General features: G+C 46.1%; 1 protein-coding gene across 8 annotated transcripts in view; it reads right to left on the bottom strand.

Moving 5' to 3' along the window:
• Window positions 1-2,449: 2,449 nt before the first annotated feature.
• Window positions 2,450-20,404, bottom strand: part of LOC147725801 (uncharacterized) — a 626,472-nt gene continuing 608,517 nt past the window's right edge. For all 8 annotated transcript variants that reach the window (XM_086959971.1, XM_086959976.1, XM_086959973.1 and 5 more), the window contains one exon: window positions 2,450-6,638. In XM_086959971.1, coding sequence (XP_086816097.1) covers window positions 2,665-6,638 — 3,974 coding nt within the window. In that variant the 3' untranslated portion in view covers window positions 2,450-2,664. The remainder of the gene's footprint in view (window positions 6,639-20,404) is intronic.

Below are 20,404 nucleotides of genomic sequence, written 5' to 3'. Positions count from 1 at the left end.
TCGGGGTCCTCTACGCCAACCCTAGGGCCCGAATGCTGGTCAACAGAATGCTCTCCGAGGCCTTTCCGATTCGTCGGGGAACGCGCCAGGGGTGCCCCCTTTCCCCGCTCCTCTTCGCGCTAGCGATGGAGGCCCTGGCGGCGCCCATTCGGCAAGACCCCATCGTCCAGGGATGGGCCTGGAACGGGAGCCATGTTGACAAAATAGCCCTCTACGCCGACGACGTGCTCCTCTACTTAGCGGATCCAGCGACTTCGGGCCCTAGGTGTTTGCAGATCCTTGCAGACTACGATAGAGTCTCCGGGATTCAGCTCAATGCGGCCAAATCCACACTGGTCCCACTGCACCCCTCCCGGGAATGCTTTGGCTGGCAATCAACTATCCCCCTTAGACACCACTCGGTTAAGTATTTCGGTATATGGGTGGCCCTCCTGCCGGAGCTTCAGTGGGCGTTGAACATCACCCCCCTGGTGACCCGGATGAAGGCGGACCTTAAAAAATGGCAAACCCTTCCCCTCAACCCCCTAGGACAAACCGCCCTATTCAAAATGATAGTTCTCCCCAGTTTCCTATATACCCTACAAAATAGATCCAGTCCCCTACACCGCGCCTGGTTCCGAGAGCTCGATGGGACCTTGTCCCAATTCCTTTGGGGAGGCGGACGACCGCGGATGCTCCCTGGCGCATTGCCGCATCCCCCCCTTTGACGGTGGCCTGGGGGTTACCCAGCTGTACATCTACTACCTCGCAACTAAACTACTAGTCATCCACGATTGGTACGCGGGCGGCTGGTCTGACCCAGCGTACAGCAGGGAGCTCGAGGCTACAGACTTCCCACTGATCGAGACGTTCCTGTACGGCAGCCCGGTGCCACAGAACATACCGTCCATCACAAGAACGGTTCTCCTGGCCTGGCGCTCCGCCCTCCGCCATGTGGGGTGGGACCATAAACTCACACATCAGACGCCGCTCTGGCACGGCACCTGGCTCCGGGAGCCTGCGTCCCTAAACGGATTCCGTCGCTGGGATCTAGTTGGCATCTCGGTCCTTGGCGACGTCTGGGTGGGGGACCATATCTGTGCCTTTGCGGATCTGCAGCAGTGCCACGCCTTTTCCCATACCCAACATTTTCGGTATCTGCTGCTGCGCCACGCCATCCACACACATCTTCCCTCACCGGTTACCCTCCCGGAGTTTAGCCCGCTGGAGGCCCAGGTGATGAAGGGGAACCTGGGCAAAGAAGGGGTGTCCCGCATTTATCGCTCCCTCGTCAATAATGGCCCTGCGTCCTTAGATACGCTGCGCGCTGGGTGGACCCCCTAGATGAGGCAGACTGGAGGGATGCCCTTATGGCTCCCCGAACCATGACTACATCATCCAGGCTACGCCTGGTGCAGATATACTATTTACACGCGTTCTACCTCACCCCGAGCGACTCTACCATGCCCGCTTACAGCACTCTTTGACTGTCCGAAGTGAGGTTCATCCCCCCTGATTTTTTCCACGTGGTGTGGCTATATCCGGTGCTGGAGAGGATCGGGGTGGAGCGGGAGCTCACGCGGGCCCTGGGGTGGGAGGTACCTCATGACCCACTGCGGCTGTTGTAGAAGATCTTTGATGGTATGGACGGTTCCAGAATGGACAAGCGCCTCTTGGGCACGGTGGTGGCTGTGGCTAAAAGAGACATAGCGGTATATTGGTCACGGGCCGCGGCGCCTACTGTGAAGGGGTGGAGGAGAGGGGTGGACTGCTGCGGCACCCAAGAGGAGGCCCTGTTTGAATCCCGAGGTGCTCCAGAATTGTTTCACAAAATATGGGGGAAATGGTTCAATATGGTCCCGCCGTAAGTCTGGCTGACCTGCATGTCTTAAGATCTGCCATTATTGAGCTTTCAGATGAAATGTTGGACTGGAATGGAATGGACTGACCCTGCCTACTTCTCTTACTGATTCAAATTCGCTGCATGTGTTGATTTGTGAGCTGCAACCAATGAATTTCCTGATACTGTTTTATATACCTAATAAAGTTGATTATAAAAAAAATAAATAAAAAAAAAGACACTGGAGACAATCAGATCCCCTTCAGGGCTTTTTTTTTTTACCAAACTTAGGGTTTTTAAGACCCCTCTCTCCTGGAGCCAGACCCCCGTTTATCTCTATATTTCTCCAAGGTGTGTATCCACTGATGGAGCTTTAAGCATGAGGGGATCTTGAAGGTCTTCACACATTCATTACATGCAAAGTATCCAGAGTGTACTCATCTGTGTATGATCAGCAGTGAGGATTTGCTAAATGATTTCCCACAGGCATTACATGTGCACCTTTTTGCATTTGTGGGGAGCTTCTGCTGTTTGAGTGGCATTGAAGAAGGGGTCAAAGACTTCTCGCTTTCATCACTTGTCTTCTCAAGACGTATATATTCATATTAAATTGAAACGGCAAAAACCAAATTGATGTCCTATTGTTACTTGAAATTGATTTGTTCAAACAACTGTATGAATTAATATAAAATTGAACAAGAGTGCAGAGGTTTATATATCTGTTTTACGTTTTCACTGGGTCCATTTGCGCTTCGGCGTTTTGGCACCTTAGGTAGTGGGGTGTAGTCATCTTAACCTCGAGGAGAACCGATACTTATATTAAATGCACAAAGAGAATAGATGTGCTACCAATTAAACCACCACTCCCAACTGTAAATATTCTCATCTGAACATATTGATGCGTTTAAGCTAGTGTCATTCATCGGTTGTTGAGGTGCTGAAGAATCATGGGAACACATCTCGCTTTCACAGCATGTCGACGTTTTGTCTGTGACTAGGTTGTCAAGTTCATGCACAGTATTCTTTTCGTCATGATGTATGGAGTCTTTTCTATTTGCATGGACTTTCTGGTGTAGAAGCAATATTGCTGAAGAATTAAAAGACATTTCACATTCGGTGCAAGGGTAAGGTTTCTTTTCTGGTGCTTTTGTCTCAACCTTGGGTGTACCAACACTTTCCTTTTCATCAATCCTCGTGGAAACTTTTTCTGTTGTATGAACATTCTGGTGTTGAAGCAGGACCAAAGAAGAATTAAAAGACAGATCACACTCACTACATGGGTAAGGTTTCTTTTCGGAGGCTTTTGTCTCACCCATCAGTTTACTATCACCTTTCTTCTCATCACTTTGTATGGAACGTTTTTCTTTTATGTGAGTCTTCTGGTGTTGAAGCAGCAATGGAGCAGAATTAAAAGACAGATCACAATTACTACAAGGGTAAGGTTTCTTTTCTGGTGCTTTTGTCTCAACCTTGGGTGTACCAACACTTTTCTTTTCATCAATCCTGGTGGAAACTTTTTCTTTTTTATGAACGTTCTGGTGTTGAAGCAGTACCAAAGAAGAATTAAAAGACAGATCACACTCACTACATGGGAAAGGTTTCTTTTCGGAGGCTTTTATCTCACCCATCAGTTTACTATCACCTTTCTTCTCATCACTTTGCATGGAACGTTCTTTTGTGTGAGCCTTCTGCTGTTGGAGTGGCATTGAAAAAGGGGTCAAAGACTTTTCGCTTTCATCACTTGTCTTTTCTGGGGCATTGTTCTCAAGTGTACTCACACGGTTCTCATCTGAACATATTGATGCATCTAAGCTAGTGTCAGTCTCCGGTTGTTGAGGTGCTGAAGAATCATGGGAACACATCTCGCATTCACAGCATGTCAACGTTTTGTCTGAGACTAGGTTGTCAAGTTCATGCAAAGTAAACTTTTCGTCATGATGTACGGAGTCTTTTCCATTTGCATGAACTTTCTGGTGTAGAAGCAATATTACTGAAGAATTAAAAGACATTTCACATTCGGTGCAAGGGTAAGGTTTCTTTTCTGGTGCTTTTGTCTCAACCTTGGGTGTACCAACACTTTCCTTTTCATCAATCCTGGTGGAAACTTTTTCTTTTGTATGCACGTTCTGGTGATGAAGCAGTACCAATAAAGAATTAAAAGACAGATCACACTCATTACAGGGGTAAGGTTTCTTTTCGGGGGCTTTTGTCTCACCCATCAGTTTACTATCACCTTTCTTCTCATCACTTTGCATGGAACGTTCCTCTTTTGTGTGAGCCTTCTGCTGTTGGAGTGGCATTGAAGAAGGGGTCAAAGACTTCTCGCTTTCATCACTTGTCTTTTCTGGGGCATTGTTCTCAAGTGTACTGACACGGTTCTCATCTGAACATATTGATGCGTTTAAGCTAGTGTCAGTCTTCGGTTGTTGAGGTGCTGAAGAATCATGGGAACACTTCTCGCTTTCACAGCATGTCGACGTTTTGTCTTCGACTAGGTTGTCAAGTTCATGCATAGTATTGTTTTCGTCATGATGAACTGAGTCTTTTCCGTTTGCATGGACTTTCTGGTGTAGAAGCAATATTGCTGAAGCATTAAAAGACATTTCACATTCGGTGCAAGGGTAAGGTTTCTTCTCTGATGCTTTTGTCTCAACCTTGGGTGTACCAACACTTTTTTTTTCATCAATCCTGGTGGAAACCTTTTCTTTTGTATGAATGTTCTGGTGTTGAAGCAGTACCAAAGAGGAATTAAAAGACAGATCACACTCACTACATGGGTAAGGTTTCTTTTCTAAGGCTTTTGTCTCACCCATCAGTTTACTATCACCTTTCTTCTCATCACTTTGCATGGAACGTTCTTCTTTTGTGTGAGCCTTCTGCGGTTGAAGTGGCATTGAAGAAGGGGTCAAAGACTTCTCGCTTTCATCACTTGTCTTTTCTGGGTCATTGTTCTCAAGTGTACTCACACGGTTCTCATCTGAACATATTGATGCGTTTAAGCTAGTGTCAGTCTTCGGTTGTTGAGGTGCTGAAGAATCATGGGAACACATCTCGCTTTCACAGCATGTCGACGTTTTGTCTGTGACTAGGTTGTCAAGTTCATGCACAGTATTCTTTTCGTCATGATGTATGGAGTCTTTTCCATTTGCATGGACTTTCTGGTGTAGAAGCAATATTGCTGAAGAATTAAAAGACATTTCACATTCGGTGCAAGGGTAAGGTTTCCTTTCTGGTGCTTTTGTCTCAACCTTGGGTGTACCAACACTTTCCTTTTCATCAATCCTGGTGGAAACTTTTTCTTTTGTATGAACGTTCTGGTGTTGAAGCAGTACCAAAGAAGAATTAAAAGACAGATCACACTCACTACATGGGTAAGGTTTCTTTTCTAAGGCTTTTGTCTCACCCATCAGTTTACGATCACCTTTCTTCTCATCACTTTGCATGGAACGTTCTTTTGTGTGAGCCTTCTGCTGTTGGAGTGGCATTGAAGAAGGGGTCAAAGACTTTTCGCTTCCATCACTTGTCTTTTCTGGGGCATTGTTCTCAAGTGTACTCACACGGTTCTCATCTGAACATATTGATGAGTTTAAGCTAGTGTCAGTGTTCGGTTGTTGAGGTGCTGATGACTCATGGGAACACTTCTCACTTTCACAGTATGTCGACGTGTTGTCTGTGACTAGGTTGTTAAGTTCATGCACAGTATTCTTTTCGTCATGATGTATGGAGTATTTTCCATTTGCATGGACTTTTTGGTGTAGAAGCAATATTGCTGAACAATTAAAAGACATTGCACATTCGGTGCAAGGGTAAGGTTTCTTTTCTGGTGCTTTTGTCTCAACCTTGGGTGTCCCAACACTTTCCTTTTTATCAACCCTGGTAGAAACTTTTTCTTTTGTATGAACATTCTGGTGTTGAAGCAGCAATGGAGCAGAATTAAAAGAAAGATCACAATCACTACAAGGGTAAGGTTTCTTTTCTGAGGCTTTCTTCACCACTATAGTTTTGCTATCACTGTTGGGTTTGCTAACATTTTTCTTTTCATCATTCCACATGGAAGCTCTTTCGTTTGCGTGAACTCTCTTATGCTGAAGTAACATTTCATACGCATTGAAAGACTTTTCACATTCATCACACGGGTGTGGCTTCTTTTCTGGGGTTTTCTGATGATGCTTCCCGTCCACGTGCATGAAAGCTTTCTCGCTTCCATGAACCCTCATGTGTTGAAGCAACATTTCATAAGCATTGAAAGACCTTTCACATTCATCGCATGGGTGTGGTTTCTTTACTTGGGATGTTTGCGGATGTTTACTTGCACTTTTCCTCTCATTGCAACGCTTCTTCTTGTCACTGTATTTTGATTTGCTTACTTTTCTGTTTAAATTTGCTTTTGAATTCTTACGAAGAGGTTTTTGCTTTACACCTGGCACGTCTGCCTCTTTGTGGGATACTTGGTGCTCGATTAGGTTGGATTTCCGAATAAAGACGATCCCACGGTCTGAGCATGGGTACTTTTTCACTCCCGATTGTGTTCTTGGAATTTTTTTGGACGACTTGGATTTTCCAGCAGGGTTTTTAAATTTGCGTTCAGTGGAGTATTTTCTTGCAGTGTTGTTCTGCATCCTTTTGGGTCTTTTAGGCCTATATTTAAACCCTTCATCATCTTTAGTAGAGCTCAAAACATCCTCATCGCCTGAGATCCAGATATCATCCTCATCTTTCTCTGAATATCTGACTTTTTTGGCTGCTCTTGCTCTTCGTGGTTGTAGTATGTCAGTACACTCTTCAAGTTTTCTCTTGTACTTTTTCAAGGTATTCGTCTCTGATTGAAACAAAATTAAGACACAAATTAATTTGATAACAAAATGAAATATAGAAGCAGCAGACATACCAACTTGTAAGATGTGCTCTCTACTAGTGCTTCACAGAGAAAGTTATGTTGCAACAGTGACTTACCCTAGACAATAATCTTTCTGGTGAATGATTTACCTACCTGTGGATTACTCACTTTTTGAATAGTCCAAGGTGCCAGACAGGATACAAAAATTTTCCAACAGCTGTCCTACGCCATTAGGTGGAGTTCGGCTCCATTCCGGCCTCAGACACATACCAGGACATAACATAATTGGAGCCATATATATCGCAAAACTAGTGCCTTGCCATCAGTTCCTCATTCTTTTGTTTAGAGCCCGTACAGGTAGACACAACCTGCAGTATTTCGATCAGTGGCTATGCCATTTAACAATGTAACCTAAAACCATATGTATGTGATGGCTGTGCGACCATTTTCAGAACGGGGAGAGGTGAGAAAAGAGTTGGGGAGATTGGTGAGGAATTTGCAGACATGGAAACAATGCTTACCTGTAATCCTATGTCTCTTCCAAGGGAATCCTCATCAAAGTCATAAGCACTAAATATTCCAGCCCAAGTGCGAGGACGCCGGCTGGTGGCTCACAGCACCTCGGTCGTGCTCAAGGTGCTGTGGGGCACCAAAACGCGTTGATGCTGCTCTTGTGCCTGGATCGAATAAAAAATTATCCTCAACTGTACAAGAGTGCCGTGGCATTCTTGACTGAAAGGAAGCCGATTCTTTGGAATTCAATGTCAGCGTGCGGCGTAGCGCTAAACATGAGCACAGCCGACGATATGACAGATTGAGGGCAACACGTCCAAACCAGGAGAATACATTCACACACACTGGCCACAACAATGAGAGGAAAAGTTCTAGGCGCCATTTTGTGATGCGGGACACTGATCCAGTGGAGGGGGTGGGGAGAGAAACATTAAATAGGACATAAGTGGTTACCCCATATGACTTAAGATAGGGGGTCTCTGAGGGACCAAGACTCATGGGCTAGAAATTGCCTAAAACATTTTTTTCAGGGCCCAAGGTTACAGGGACTTTTTAGTTGGGAAATTGAATTAAACAAACCTTAGAAATTCACAAAAAAACAAAAGTTTTCAGGGATGTTATAATTTTGTGTATAAAATCTGAACTGAACATAACTTCCCTGTAACGTATAGTTTCTTACTTTTCGGTGTAGTTTTGCAGCTTGAAGACTTTCTGGATTCACTATGCTCTGCATTATCCGCCATCTAGTGGTTGGGTCCGGAATTGTAGTCTTTTTTTCTCTCTGGCCCAGGTGGGCGTCGATATCCCATTATTTGGTGTCTTTCGTGACGTCGGCGCGCTTCCAGCAGAAGCTCCCACCTTTGGTCGCCATCTTCGGATTCTTTTTTCTTTTCTTGCGTTATTGTTTTTCCTCTCGTTTCCTAAGTCTTGTCCATTTTTTAATCCCCTTTCTCCGGTCTCATCTTTCTGACGGAGGAGGGTGGGTTCGCTAATGAATCCAGAAAGTCTTCAAGATGCAAAACTACACCGACAGGCAAGAAACTATTTGCTTTGCAGTGTGAATCTTTCTGGATTCACTATGCTGTGCATAGACTTTGTAGCGGTTTGTCCTTATTGTGGTGGCTGGGTGGGAGATGAGCACTGGTTACTAAAAATGTGTTGTAAGAACCTCTGTCCCACTTGACCTTCTTTGTTCATTTGGATATCCACACAGTAGTGCTTAGTGAACGTGTGCACTGAAGACCATGTTGCAGCTTGGCAAATGTCTTGGATTGGTGTGTTAGCTAGAAACGCAATTGTTTCTCCTTTCTGCCTCGTTGAATGAGCATGAGCTGCCCTTTCTAACTGTTGCCCAGCTTGTTTGTGGCATAGTTGTATGGTTTGTGAGATCCATCGTGCAATGGTATTCTTGGTAACAGGTCGTCTCAAGAAACTGCTGGCGAAGGAAACAAAGAGCTGCTTTGTCTTTCTGCACTCCTTTTTTCTTTCTATATAGAGCTTTGCCGCCCGCCTGGCGTCCAGTGAATGCAGCACTCTCTGTGCTAGCTTTTTGGAAAAATCGAGGTATTTGTGTTCTTAAAGTGTTAGCGTCTGCAACTCACTTACTCTCTGTAGTGATGTGATCGCTACTAAGAAGGCTGTCTTTAGTGTGAGCATGTGCAGAGTAACCTTGTGCATGGGTACGAATGGTGCCTTCATCAATTGTGTCAGTAATTCATTGAGGTTCCATGCTGGTGCTGGCATTCTGTTTGGAGGTGCAATCCTTTTCGCCCCTTCCAGAAATCTCTTTATGACTTGGGAGGTGAAGAAGCTCTTCGCCGTTTCTCCTCTAGTATAAGCCACAATAGCACTAAGTGTACCCTCAGGGATGTGTAGCTTAGTTTGCTTTGCAGCAGATTTTAGCACTGTCGACTCCCTTGTGACCCTTCTTTGCAAATTCTCCCTAATGCACCATTCTGAAATCTCTTCCACTTTACTATCTAGCATTTGCTTGTGGTAGGCCTTCTTGCCTCCCTGAGCACTGCCATTGTGCTCGCTGGTAGTTTGAGGTGTGAAAACTCTAGGTCTTCAGGAGCCAAGCTGCCAGGCTGTGGCTCTCTGGCTATGGGTGTAGCATCCTTCCGTTCTGCATTGTTACCAGGTCCCTTCTTTTTGGAAATCTGTGTGCTGGTGCTTGCGCCATCTCCACAATCTGCGAGCACCATGAATGTCTGGCCCACTGATGTGCTATTAGTATTAGCGTCATTTTGCTGAGTCTGCATTTGTTAAGTACACTGTTTATCAGTGAGATCGGGGGGAAAAGCGTATGCAAATGTCTTTGACCCACTTATCCATAGTGCATTCCATTGTGACCGATCTTGTTGTCTGGATGCGAAGTGTTAGCATTTTGGTGTGTTGCAAATAGGTCTATTTGTGGTGTGCCCCACTTTTGGAATACCTTCTGTAATTCCTGTTGCTTGATCTCCCATTCGTGTGATGCTGATGTCTGCCTGCTGAGTATGTCTACCTCCGCGTTGTCTTTCCTTGGGAGATGTATTGCTAGTAGGTCTATCCTTAGTGGGATGGCCCATGACCATATCTCCTTTGCTAGGCTTGACAGCGCTACTGACTGTGTCCCACCCTGCTTGTTGATGTAGAACATGGTAGTGGTTTTGTCTGTTTGGATCAACACCCTTTTCCCGTACAGCTGCTCCTGAAAAGCTTTCAGGGCTAGGAACACTGTCTTTAGCTCTAGGTAGTTGATGTACTTGACCGCATCCTGTTGCGACCATAGCCCCCTCACCTTCAGTCTGTTCATGTGCGCGCTACATCCCAGCTGGGAGGCGTCCGTCGTGATGGTCACTGTTGGAGTTGGTTGTGTGAATGATTTCCCCTGTGATAATTTTTGTTCGTTCCACAACGCCATTTCCTGATGCACTGCGTGTGCGACACCACTAGATCTTCCTAATTCCCGGTTGCCTGTGACCACTGCTGTTGTATCCATTCCTGGAATGGCCTCATGTGTAGTCAAATATTTTGGACTAGGTGAATGCAAGACGCCATCATTCCCATCAGCTTGAGACCGGCCTCACTGTCAGAACTTGCCCCTTGCAGCAATGACGTGTTTCCTTCAGCATCGCCAAAGTTTTCTTCCTGCTGGGGAACACTTTGGCCTCTATGGTGCTGATCTCTGCCGCTAAGAATATCTTGACTTGCTCTGGCTCTGTTGACGATTTCTCCTAATGAATCGAGAAGCCCAGTTCTGTTAGTGTTAGTATGCCCTGTGAGATGTGTAGTTTGCATCGATCGTACGAACTTGCCTTTACGAGCCAGTCATCGAGATAAGGGTATACATGTATCCCTGGCTTAGTAGGTGTGCTGCGACAGCTGCTAGGCATTTTGTCATCACCCTTGGTGCGGATTTTAGTCCGAATGCCAGTACTGTGAACTGGTATTGGCTTTGGTTGATCACAAACCTTAGTAGGCGCTTGTGTTTGATGGGAATGTGTAAGTATGCGTCTTAAGTCTATAGTAGCCATGAAGTCTCCTTGCTGTATTTATGGTATTACCTCTTGTAGGGAGGTCATATTGAATTTTTGAGTCCTTATGAATCTGTTGAGGCACCTCAGATCTAGGATAGGTCTTAGTGTTTCGTCCACCTTTGGCACCAGGAACTATGTTGAGTAAACTCCCTTGTTCTTTTGGTTTTGTGGTACAACTTCTATTGCCTCCTTGCTGAGCAATTCCTGTGCCTCTAGCTGCAAGAGCGAGAGCTCCTTTGCCGAGTGTGCCTTTCTCCTTGGGTTTCTGTCCGGAGGTTGTGTTTCTAACTCTATACAGTATCCGTATTGTGTGATGTTTAGTATCCTTTTGTCCAATGTGACCTTCCTCCATTCCTGATCGAAGTCTCTTATTCTCCCCCCTACTGGTGTTGAGTGTTCGAGGTACTGTGTTGTTGAATGTTTGACTGCATCCTTTCTTTTTTTTTCCGCCTACCCTGAGGTGTTGCTAGGGTGGTGTGGAAATAAAATTGACAATTGTGCCCCATCATTTCCCTGTTTCTGCCTGATAGCCATTTTTTCATTCAGACAAGCACCCATTTTGTGTGACATCCATTTTGTCTTCAGACCCACAAGCAAGACACCCTGCCTCTGGCACCCCCGTTCATTGACCACACATTTCTGTGGTTCTCCCAATTCTGGGAACCAGCAGCAGATAGTTCCTGTTTTCTTAACTGTAAGACACCCTGCACATGGCATCTTAGTTCATTGACCACCCATTCCTGTGCTTCAGCCAATTCCCAGAACCAGCAGACTGTTCCTGTCTTAAGAAATAGTTCCTGTCCTTGACTGCAAGCCAGAGAGCAGATGGTCTCTGTTTTACACAAGATAGTTCCTCTTTTTGACTCTTGTGGTTCAGCCAAATTCCCAGAACCAGCAAGATAGTTCCTGTTTTACACAAAATGGATCCTGTTCTTGACTCTAAGCCAGAGATAAACCCCCAAATGAGTAAGGGCCTTCAACTGAAAGAGAACACATTTCCACACATCACATGCCCTCTCACGAGACACAAGACACGCCCCTACCTTGACACATCTGTTGGAAATTACTACTTGTCACTTCCCTTTTTCTTGTCACTTCTCTTTTCTTCTTTTGCCTATTGACTGAAAACTGTATAAATATTCTGATGTGTGAATAAAGCTGCAGACCACTCCTGTACCCGCTTGGTGCTGGAGCTCTTCCCTTAACTCGAGTTACTGGACCCTTTTTTTACTCGAGCACCACGGACTCCTCTCCTTGCTTTGACTGAAATTATGATTATTAAGGATAGAAATTCTGAGATGAGGTAATATTGAATTAATTTACCACATTAATTGGCGCCCGAATAGGGACGTTCCCTTTTCCCCACGCGCCGGCGATATTGGACCCGGTACTGTCCCCTCCTGACCTTTGACGGACGTCAAACTTCACAACGCGGGGAATTCCCGCTAACTCCCTCGAGGCAAAGAGGGCGACCAACTGCGGCCTGGCATCCACACGAGGCGGTGAGGAAAATTGCAGAACGTCCTGAACCAGACCCCAACCTGTGAAGAGACGAGTCCGAGGTTCTGCGAGTTCCACCTTAGAAGCTGTGCGCATTTCAAGATCTTCAAGAGGCCTTCCAGTTATTTTTTCGGACAGTACGGCCGAAAAGTATAAAGACAAACCCACATCTTTTGTGGGTGCGGTAAAGATACATGTTTTTGTTGGTTTCTCACCTATCTTTCGTGAGGACTGCTAAACTAGTTTAAAAGACGGACTCACCACTTTGTGGGTGCGGTAAAGATACAGGTTTTTGTTGGATTCTCACTTATTTTGTGAGGACTGCTAAACTAGTATAAAAGACGGACTCACCACTTTCGTGGGTACGGTAAAGATATATGTTCTGTTTGTTTTTCTTTTTCTCTCAATTCTAAATCTTTGAAAAGTCTTGCCATCATGCCTATTTTCTCGAAAATACGTAAGATAGCAAGCAAAAGGAGTATTCTTGAGAAGGAAATTCCCCTTCCTACTCGGGATACTCCAGGACACTTCATGTATGCAAAACATTATTTATTTAATTATTTATTGTGATTTATGGGTGGATTATACTAAAGACCTAGAACACAGATATAGATGGCCTGAAAATGGTACTTTTGACATGAAATGTATTATCAAATTAGAGGAACAGTTGTGGAAGAAAAAGGGAGTTCGCCAGTCACAAAGTGACTCGGTGGAATTATGGAGAAAAGAAGCCCATAGGAGGCAACAGAAGGAATTGCATAAAGTTGAAAAGGGTAAGAGAATGTCAGAGCAGGCCAAGAAAGAACAGTTACAAGAAATAGAGAAAGAAGTAGTTCGAGAAAGGAATAAAAGGGAACAATCAGCCATTTCTACTGGTTTTTATCCTGTATTGTCATCTGCACCTGAAAACCTTAACATTGCACCACCTAAGACACAACCTACCGCCCCATCACCAGAGGATACTTTCACCAATTTCCTCTTAGATACTCCACCTCCATATGAGGTTTCAGTAATTCAACACCCTCTGCCTCAGCCACCCCTTTTACAACATAACACACCACCTCTCACTCCAGAAGGGGGTGCCGTAGGTCCAGACCCAGGTAAAACAATTCCCGACTGCCCCTATGACCCGACTCCGAGCAACACAGGGGAGGCGGGCCGAATAAGTAAAATACTTCATGACTCCTGGGAAGAAATAAGACATCTACCAGCAATTGACACGTTTCTTCAAGCGGCCTCTGAGTTTCTTCGTACTGGAGAGAACTCACGAGCCATTAACGCTATGACTACAAGAAGATCACACCCTGTAAAAATGCACATGTATAGGTTCCTCCTTTGCTGTTTCATAAAACACATACAAGCAGCAGAAAGAAATGTACCAGTTTCACTTTTTGACTTATTAGATTCCGCATCCGACCACACTAGTTTAGAACTTATAAATGATGCACTAGACAGGTTCACCCGTAAGGTGACCCGCATTCTGCAAAACTTGCAAACAAATGAAGAGAATAAGAAACTTGAGGAGGAAATGACTGAACCTACTGAAAAAAGTCCTACCCGTTCGTTCTTCCGCCCCTAATTCACGAACAATCTGAACGGTTATCTCCAGATGAGTTATTTGAAAAAAACATCCAATGCATTAGACTATTGGTTAGACCAGGAACCTCCGCTTACACCGGAGGAGGAAATAGCCAGAACTGCGACCCTATGGGTCTCTCAATATAAGATATATGACAATGATCTCATAGCCCAACTTTTTCTAGCATTACCACGCTCACATCAAAGATTAGCAAGTCTCTACATGGTACAACATCTCATCACACTCAATGACACTCATTTTAAGCATGATCCAACACTCGAAGATTTTCTGTCTGACTGCGCTGATAACATGTTCCTCCACAATAGTTCAGTTTTTCTCAACACATTTATAGATTTTAGACAGAAATACCAGAAAACGACTGAATATAAATCTTTCAATAATACTTGTGGACCAATTAATAGACTTCCTCAAACACGCCAGTTCCCCATGAGAGAGGTCCACCCCAGAGCTGACACGAATGGCGCGCTACAACGCGTTTTTATTTATGTACCCTTGACAAAACTTGAGTTACTAAGGATAAAAGAGATGGTTCCCTCCCACTGAAAGGATCCTGCTGGATTCTTTAAAGAATTAGGAGATGTATTAATGATGGGAACATATACTCTTTCTGATATCACAGCAATTCTGAAATTATTGTTGCCATCGGGTATATATGACAAACTAAGAGAAAAAGATTGGGAAGTAGCAGGTGAACACATTAGATGGACCGAACTTCAGAATGACGAAAATACTAGAGTAGCAGGTCAAGGTATAGGAGACAGACTAAAAGCAATTCCTGGCACCATTTTAAAGGTGCTACCACAGTTACTGACAGTGAAAAAGGAGGACTGGGATACCATTTCGTCCTGCAAACAGAAACATGGTGAAGACATAGGAGATTATCACACCAGACTTGAAAAATGTTTTGCGGTAAATAGCGGCCTTACTCCGACAAGCGAAGCTTACCCGCATCTGTTTGTTTCCAAATTAGTAGACAACGCCTTGCCAGCTATTAAGGAAAGAGTACTAAAAGTAGAAAGTACCTGGCAAACACATACACCACCACAGGTGTTACAAATGCTACAATATCACCAAAATCGCATTAGGGATGAAGAAGAAAATGATAAGAAACGAATGAAAGACACCAAGATGAAAGAATTAGTAGCCCAAACTGCACCCCAGCGCCAACAGACACCAGGTAGCCAGACAAACGTGAAGAGCACTTGTAATTATTGCAAAAAGACGGGACACTTTGTTAAAGACTGCCCTGTCTTAAAGCACAATTTGGCTACTGGTAAGACACAGCCTCGTCCATATCAGCCAAAACAGAATGTTTCCCAAGGCAGTTCAACACCTTCAGTTCCACCGACAACACAAATGGCCCAAATGAACATTATAGACAGCGACTACACTGAATACTACCCAGATTTTTCATGATGTTGCCCAGGGAGAGAAGATGACAAACTGCCCCTAATCCCCATCCCAGTAGATCAGAAAGGCCCATTTATAGAGGTCCGACTTCTTGGGGAGGATAGAAAGTTTCTACTAGACACTGGGGCCAGTAAAACAACAATAAGCCATCAAGAGGTCCCAGAGGCTCCTCTCTCGGGTTCAAAAAGTATTTCTATGGGTTTCTCCGGACAACCTGTGACAAACGCCACACCAAAACCACTGCCCTTGCAGGTTGGTCCCCTCACGACAACTACAGATCTTATATTTACAAAATCATGTCCAGAAAATTTGCTTGGTATAAAAACATTGAAAGAATTAGGAGCCGTTATTGTTTGCTCACCTAAAGATGTCAGATTATTTCTACGAGATTTTAAGGGCCACTACACAAGTAGAGAATTAGACGAGCGTTTGAAAGATTTGCACACACACCCTTTGGGCCACTGATTCCACCACAGTAGGATGTATGGAAATAACACCTCACAAGGTTACACTGAAAGAGGGAGCCCAACTACCACGTATAAGACAATACAAAATTCCACCTCAAGCTGAACAAGCATTAATGTTAATTATTCAGGACCTAACACAGTCAGGTGTGATTAAAGAAACAACTTCGAACATTTGCAATTATCCTGTTTTACCAGTTCATAAAAAAGTGGAACCAGGAACACCACCTGCCTACAGACTAGTGGTGGATTTGAGAGAGCTCAATAAATGTGTCATTCCACAACACCCTGTGGTCCCAGACATCTCCACTTTACTCACAGCCATAGATGCAGAAGCAACGCATTTTTCTGTCATTGACTTAAAAAACTCATTCTTCAGTATACCCATTCACCCAGACAGTCCATACCTTTTCGGCTTCTCCTTACAAGGACGAAGTTTCCAATTCACAAGAGCTCCTCAAGGCTTCACCGAAAGTCCAAGTGTATATAGCCAAGCGCTGAAAAGACAATTGGATACTATACAAATGCCCACGGATACAGCCATACTACAATATGTTGTTGATATCCTCATTACGGCCAGATCTGACGCAGCATGTGCTGAAGCATCACTACTAGTACTAGAATTCCTAGCTGCAAATGGCCATAAAGTTTCCCCTGGTAAGCTCCAATTTTGTTTACAGCAAGTGGCATACTTAGGGCACTTGCTGTCAAAGGAGGGTAGGCAGCTTACACAGGAACGCATCCAGCTCATACAACAAATACCACAACCAACAACACAGAAACAAGTTCAAGTCAAGTCAAGTCACAAAACTTATATAGCGCACTACATACCCAGAGGGTTTCAAGGCACTTAGGAAGGGGAGGAGGATTACTTTTCAAATATCCACGTTTTAAGTTGCTTTCTGAATGCTAGGTGGTTCTGGGTGAGGCGAAGGTAAGCGGGGAGAGAGTTCCATGTTTTAGCAGCCAGGTAAGAAAAGGATCTGCCTCCCATGGTGGTCTTGTTGATGCGAGGTACAGTGGCGAGGGCTTGGCTGGAAGAGCGTAGTTGGCGGGAGGGGGTGTAAAAGGACAGACGTGAGTTGAGGCATTCTGGACCGATGTCGTAGAGTGATTTGTGTGCGTGGGTAAGCAGTCGGAAAGTGATCCTCTTATTGACGGGTAGCCAGTGGAGGTCTTTAAGGTGACCAGAGATGTGTTTGTTGCGTGGGATGTCTAATATGAGTCTGGCTGAGGCGTTTTGGATTCGTTGGAGTTTCTTCTGGAGTTTTGCGGTAGTACCTGCGTAGAGGGTGTTTCCGTAGTCCAGTCGGCTCGTGACCAGAGCGTGGGTGACAGTTTTCCTTGTTTCGGTGGGGATCCAGCGAAATGTTTTTCTGAGCATGCGAAGAATGTTGAAGCAGGAAGAGGATACGGCGCTGACTTGTCTGTTCATTGAGAGTGAAGAATCCAGGATGACGCCTAGGTTCCGTGCGTGGTCTGTCGGGATGGGTGCTTTTCCGAGGGCTTCCGGCCACCAGGAGTCGTCCCATGCAGAGGGGGACGTACCTAAGATGAGGACTTCAGTTTTGTCTGAGTTCAGTTTCAGACGGCTGTGTTTCATCCATTCGGCAACTTCTTTCATTCCTTCGTGTAGGTTAGTTTTGGCGGTGCTGGGGTCATTGGTGAGAGAAAGGATTAGTTGAGTGTCATCCGCGTAAGAGATGATGTTGAGGTTGTGATGGCGTGCGATGGCCGCGAGGGGGCTCATGTATACGTTGAAGAGGGTGGGACTGAGTGAGGATCCTTGTGGTACGCCGCAGATGACTTCAGAGGCCTTGGACTTGAATGGTGGAAGGCGGACTCTCTGGGTTCTTCCGGTGAGGAACGAGGTGATCCAATCAAGTGCTTTTCCTTGGATTCCGATGTTTCTGAGGCGCTGTAAAAGGGTGCTGTGGCAGACTGTGTCGAATGCTGCAGAGAGGTCAAGGAGGATGAGGGCGACTGTGTCTCCATTGTCCAGTAGAGTTCGAATGTCGTCTGTTGCTGCGATGAGGGAGGTCTCAGTGCTGTGTTTTGCTCGGAAGCCAGATTGTGAGGGGTCGAGGGATTTGTTGGCTTCGAGGAAGGCGGCGAGCTGGTTGTTGACAGCTTTCTCGATGACTTTGGCCGGAAATGGAAGAAGCGAGATGGGGCGGTAATTTTTGAGTTCGGTGGGGTCTGCTGTGGGTTTTTTCAAAAGGGCGGTGAGTTCAGCGTGTTTCCAGTCTTCCGGGAAGGTGGCGGAGTTGAAGGAGCAGTTGATGACGTCTCGGAGGTGCGGTGCTATGACGGAGTCTGCTTTGTTGAAGATGTGGTGAGGACATGGGTCTGTGGGGGATCCTGAGTGGATGGAATTCATCAGGCGGATGGTGTCCTCAGTGGAGATTGGGTTCCAGTCGTTAAGGGTGTTCACGGGGGTGAGATGATCAGCAAATGGAAGGGTGGGTTGGTTTCCGGGTTGGTTGTCAAAGCTGTTGTGGATGTCTGCAATCTTGTTGTGGAAAAATGAGGCTAGGGAGTCGCAGAGGGTTTGAGAGGGGGTGATGTCGTTGGAGTTGGCCGAGGGATTGGAGAATTCCTTGACGATGTTGAAAAGTTCCTTGCTGTTGTGGGCGTTGTTGTCAAGTCGATCCTTGAATACTGTTTTCTTGGCTTTTCGGATTAGTTAGTGGTGAGTGCGGGTGGCGTTTTTGAAGGCGTCCTTGGTGCTGGTGGTAGGGTCTTTTTTCCAGGCCTTTTCAAGGGAGCGGCAGAGTTTCTTGGATTTCTTGAGATCATCGTTGAACCATGAGGCCTTCTTGCTGCCGGGTTTGTTTTGACGTTTTTTCAGTGGAGCTAAGGTATCAGCGGTGTTGGATAACCATAGGGTGAGGTTGGCGGCGGCTTCGTTAACGTTAGAAGAGTGGGCTGGGGTGTTTAGAAGGAGTGATGCGGAGATTTGGTCCGTGGTGATTTTGTTCCAGTTTCTTTGCAGGGTAGGTTGGAGGTGGATGCTGGGTTTTTGTTTGTTGTAGGTGAAGTGAACGCAGCTGTGGTCAGTCCAGAGGAGTTCCGTGGTGTGGCTGAAGGAGACATGGTTGCTGGATGTGAAGATGGGGTCGAGTGTGTGACCTGCGATGTGGGTGGGGGAGGTGACTAGTTGTTTAAGTCCGAGGTTGGCGAGGTTGTCCACGAGGGTGGCGGTGTTGCGGTCGTTGATCTTTTCGAGGTGAAAGTTGAGGTCTCCCAGAAGGATGTATTCTTTGGAGGGGAGCGCGTGTGGGGTGATGAAGTCCGTGATGTCTTCACTGAATTTTGCGCGGGGTCCTGGTGGTCTGTAGAGGAGGGTGCCTCTGAGTGTGGTCTTGGGGTCGATGTGGATCTGGAAGTGAAGGTGTTCGGAGTTGGCGAGGTTGGCGTCAGAGCTGGTTGATATGCGGATTGATTTCTTATGGACGATAGCGATTCCTCCTCCTGTGTGGCTGGTACGGTCTTTGCGAGTGATCTTATAGTCTTCAGGGATGGCAATGGTGATGTCTGGTGCGGAGGAAGCATTCATCCATGTTTCCGTAAGGAAGGCGATGTCCGGAGAAGTGGTGTCTAGTAGGTTCCATAGGTCGATGGCGTGCCTGTGGACCGATCGGGTGTTGAGCAAGATGCATTGTAGGTGGTTGGGGTCGGGAATCTGTGGTGTGGTCGTAGCGGAGATGTTGTTGGTGCCGCTGAATTTGCAGGAGAAGCAGGAGAAAGGTCCATGGGTTTGTCCAGGGGCGGCTTGGACGCAGTTGGGAGCGCGACCGGGGTTAAGGGCTAGGAGGGTGGCGGCATCGTAGGTAATGCAGGGGGGCTGGGTGGGACGGGGGCCAAGGGGTATGGCACTGGGCGCGGTCCAGGCGCGGACGGGCGTAGACGGGCTTACCTTTGGCGCACCTTCGGCGCGGGTTGGGCGCGAACGCTGCGCGTAAACGCTGCGCGCGGGAACTACTGTCATATATGGATAGTGGAGGGGGGAGGGGCGAGGGCGGCTCAGCTGGGAGGCGTGGCGGGCTCAAGGGAACAACAACAACAGCAACAGAGCCAAAATGGAGGGGAGGGCAGAGCAGGGCGCCGATAACACACAATGTCAATTACACAATGCAGGAAAATATTGGAGCGAGCAAGCAAGCATCCGGTGAAGCAGTGACCAGGCGGTGGGAAATGCTAATGAGTCCTGGCGCTGTTTAAGTAAATAATTAAATGCTCAAACGCTATAGAATCTTTGCGCTATGCAAATAGATAGTAAAGCAACACTGAAACGCGATTACGTTATGGCGCGGTTAAAATAAATGAATAAATCAGCTTTGAAGCACAATACCGCCTTTCAGCAGCAAGCAGGCAGGGGAGCGACCACTCGAGGCAGGAGCGAGGAGTGGATCACGTCGCAGAGAGGTCAGAGGGCGCTCTATAATGTTAGTGGGAGGGCGGCTCAGCTGGGAGGCGTGGCGGGCTGAAGGGAACAACAACAACAGCAACAGAGCCAAAATGGAGGGGAGGGCAGAGCAGGGCGCCGATAACACACGATGTCAATTACACAATGCAGGAAAATATTGGAGCGAGCAAGCAAGCATCCGGTGAAGCAGTGACCAGGCGGTGGGAAATGCTAATGAGTCCTGGTGCTGTTTAAGTAAATAATTAAATGCTCAAACGCTATAGAATCTTTGCGCTATGCAAATAGATAGTAAAGCAACACTGAAACGCGAT

The sequence above is a fragment of the Lissotriton vulgaris genome, chromosome 3_1 (genome assembly GCF_964263255.1).
Source record: "Lissotriton vulgaris chromosome 3_1, aLisVul1.2, whole genome shotgun sequence".
Classification (NCBI taxonomy): Eukaryota; Metazoa; Chordata; class Amphibia; order Caudata; family Salamandridae; genus Lissotriton; species Lissotriton vulgaris.
Note: the sequence above shows the minus strand (reverse complement) of the source record. Positions and strands in the feature narration are given on the sequence as shown.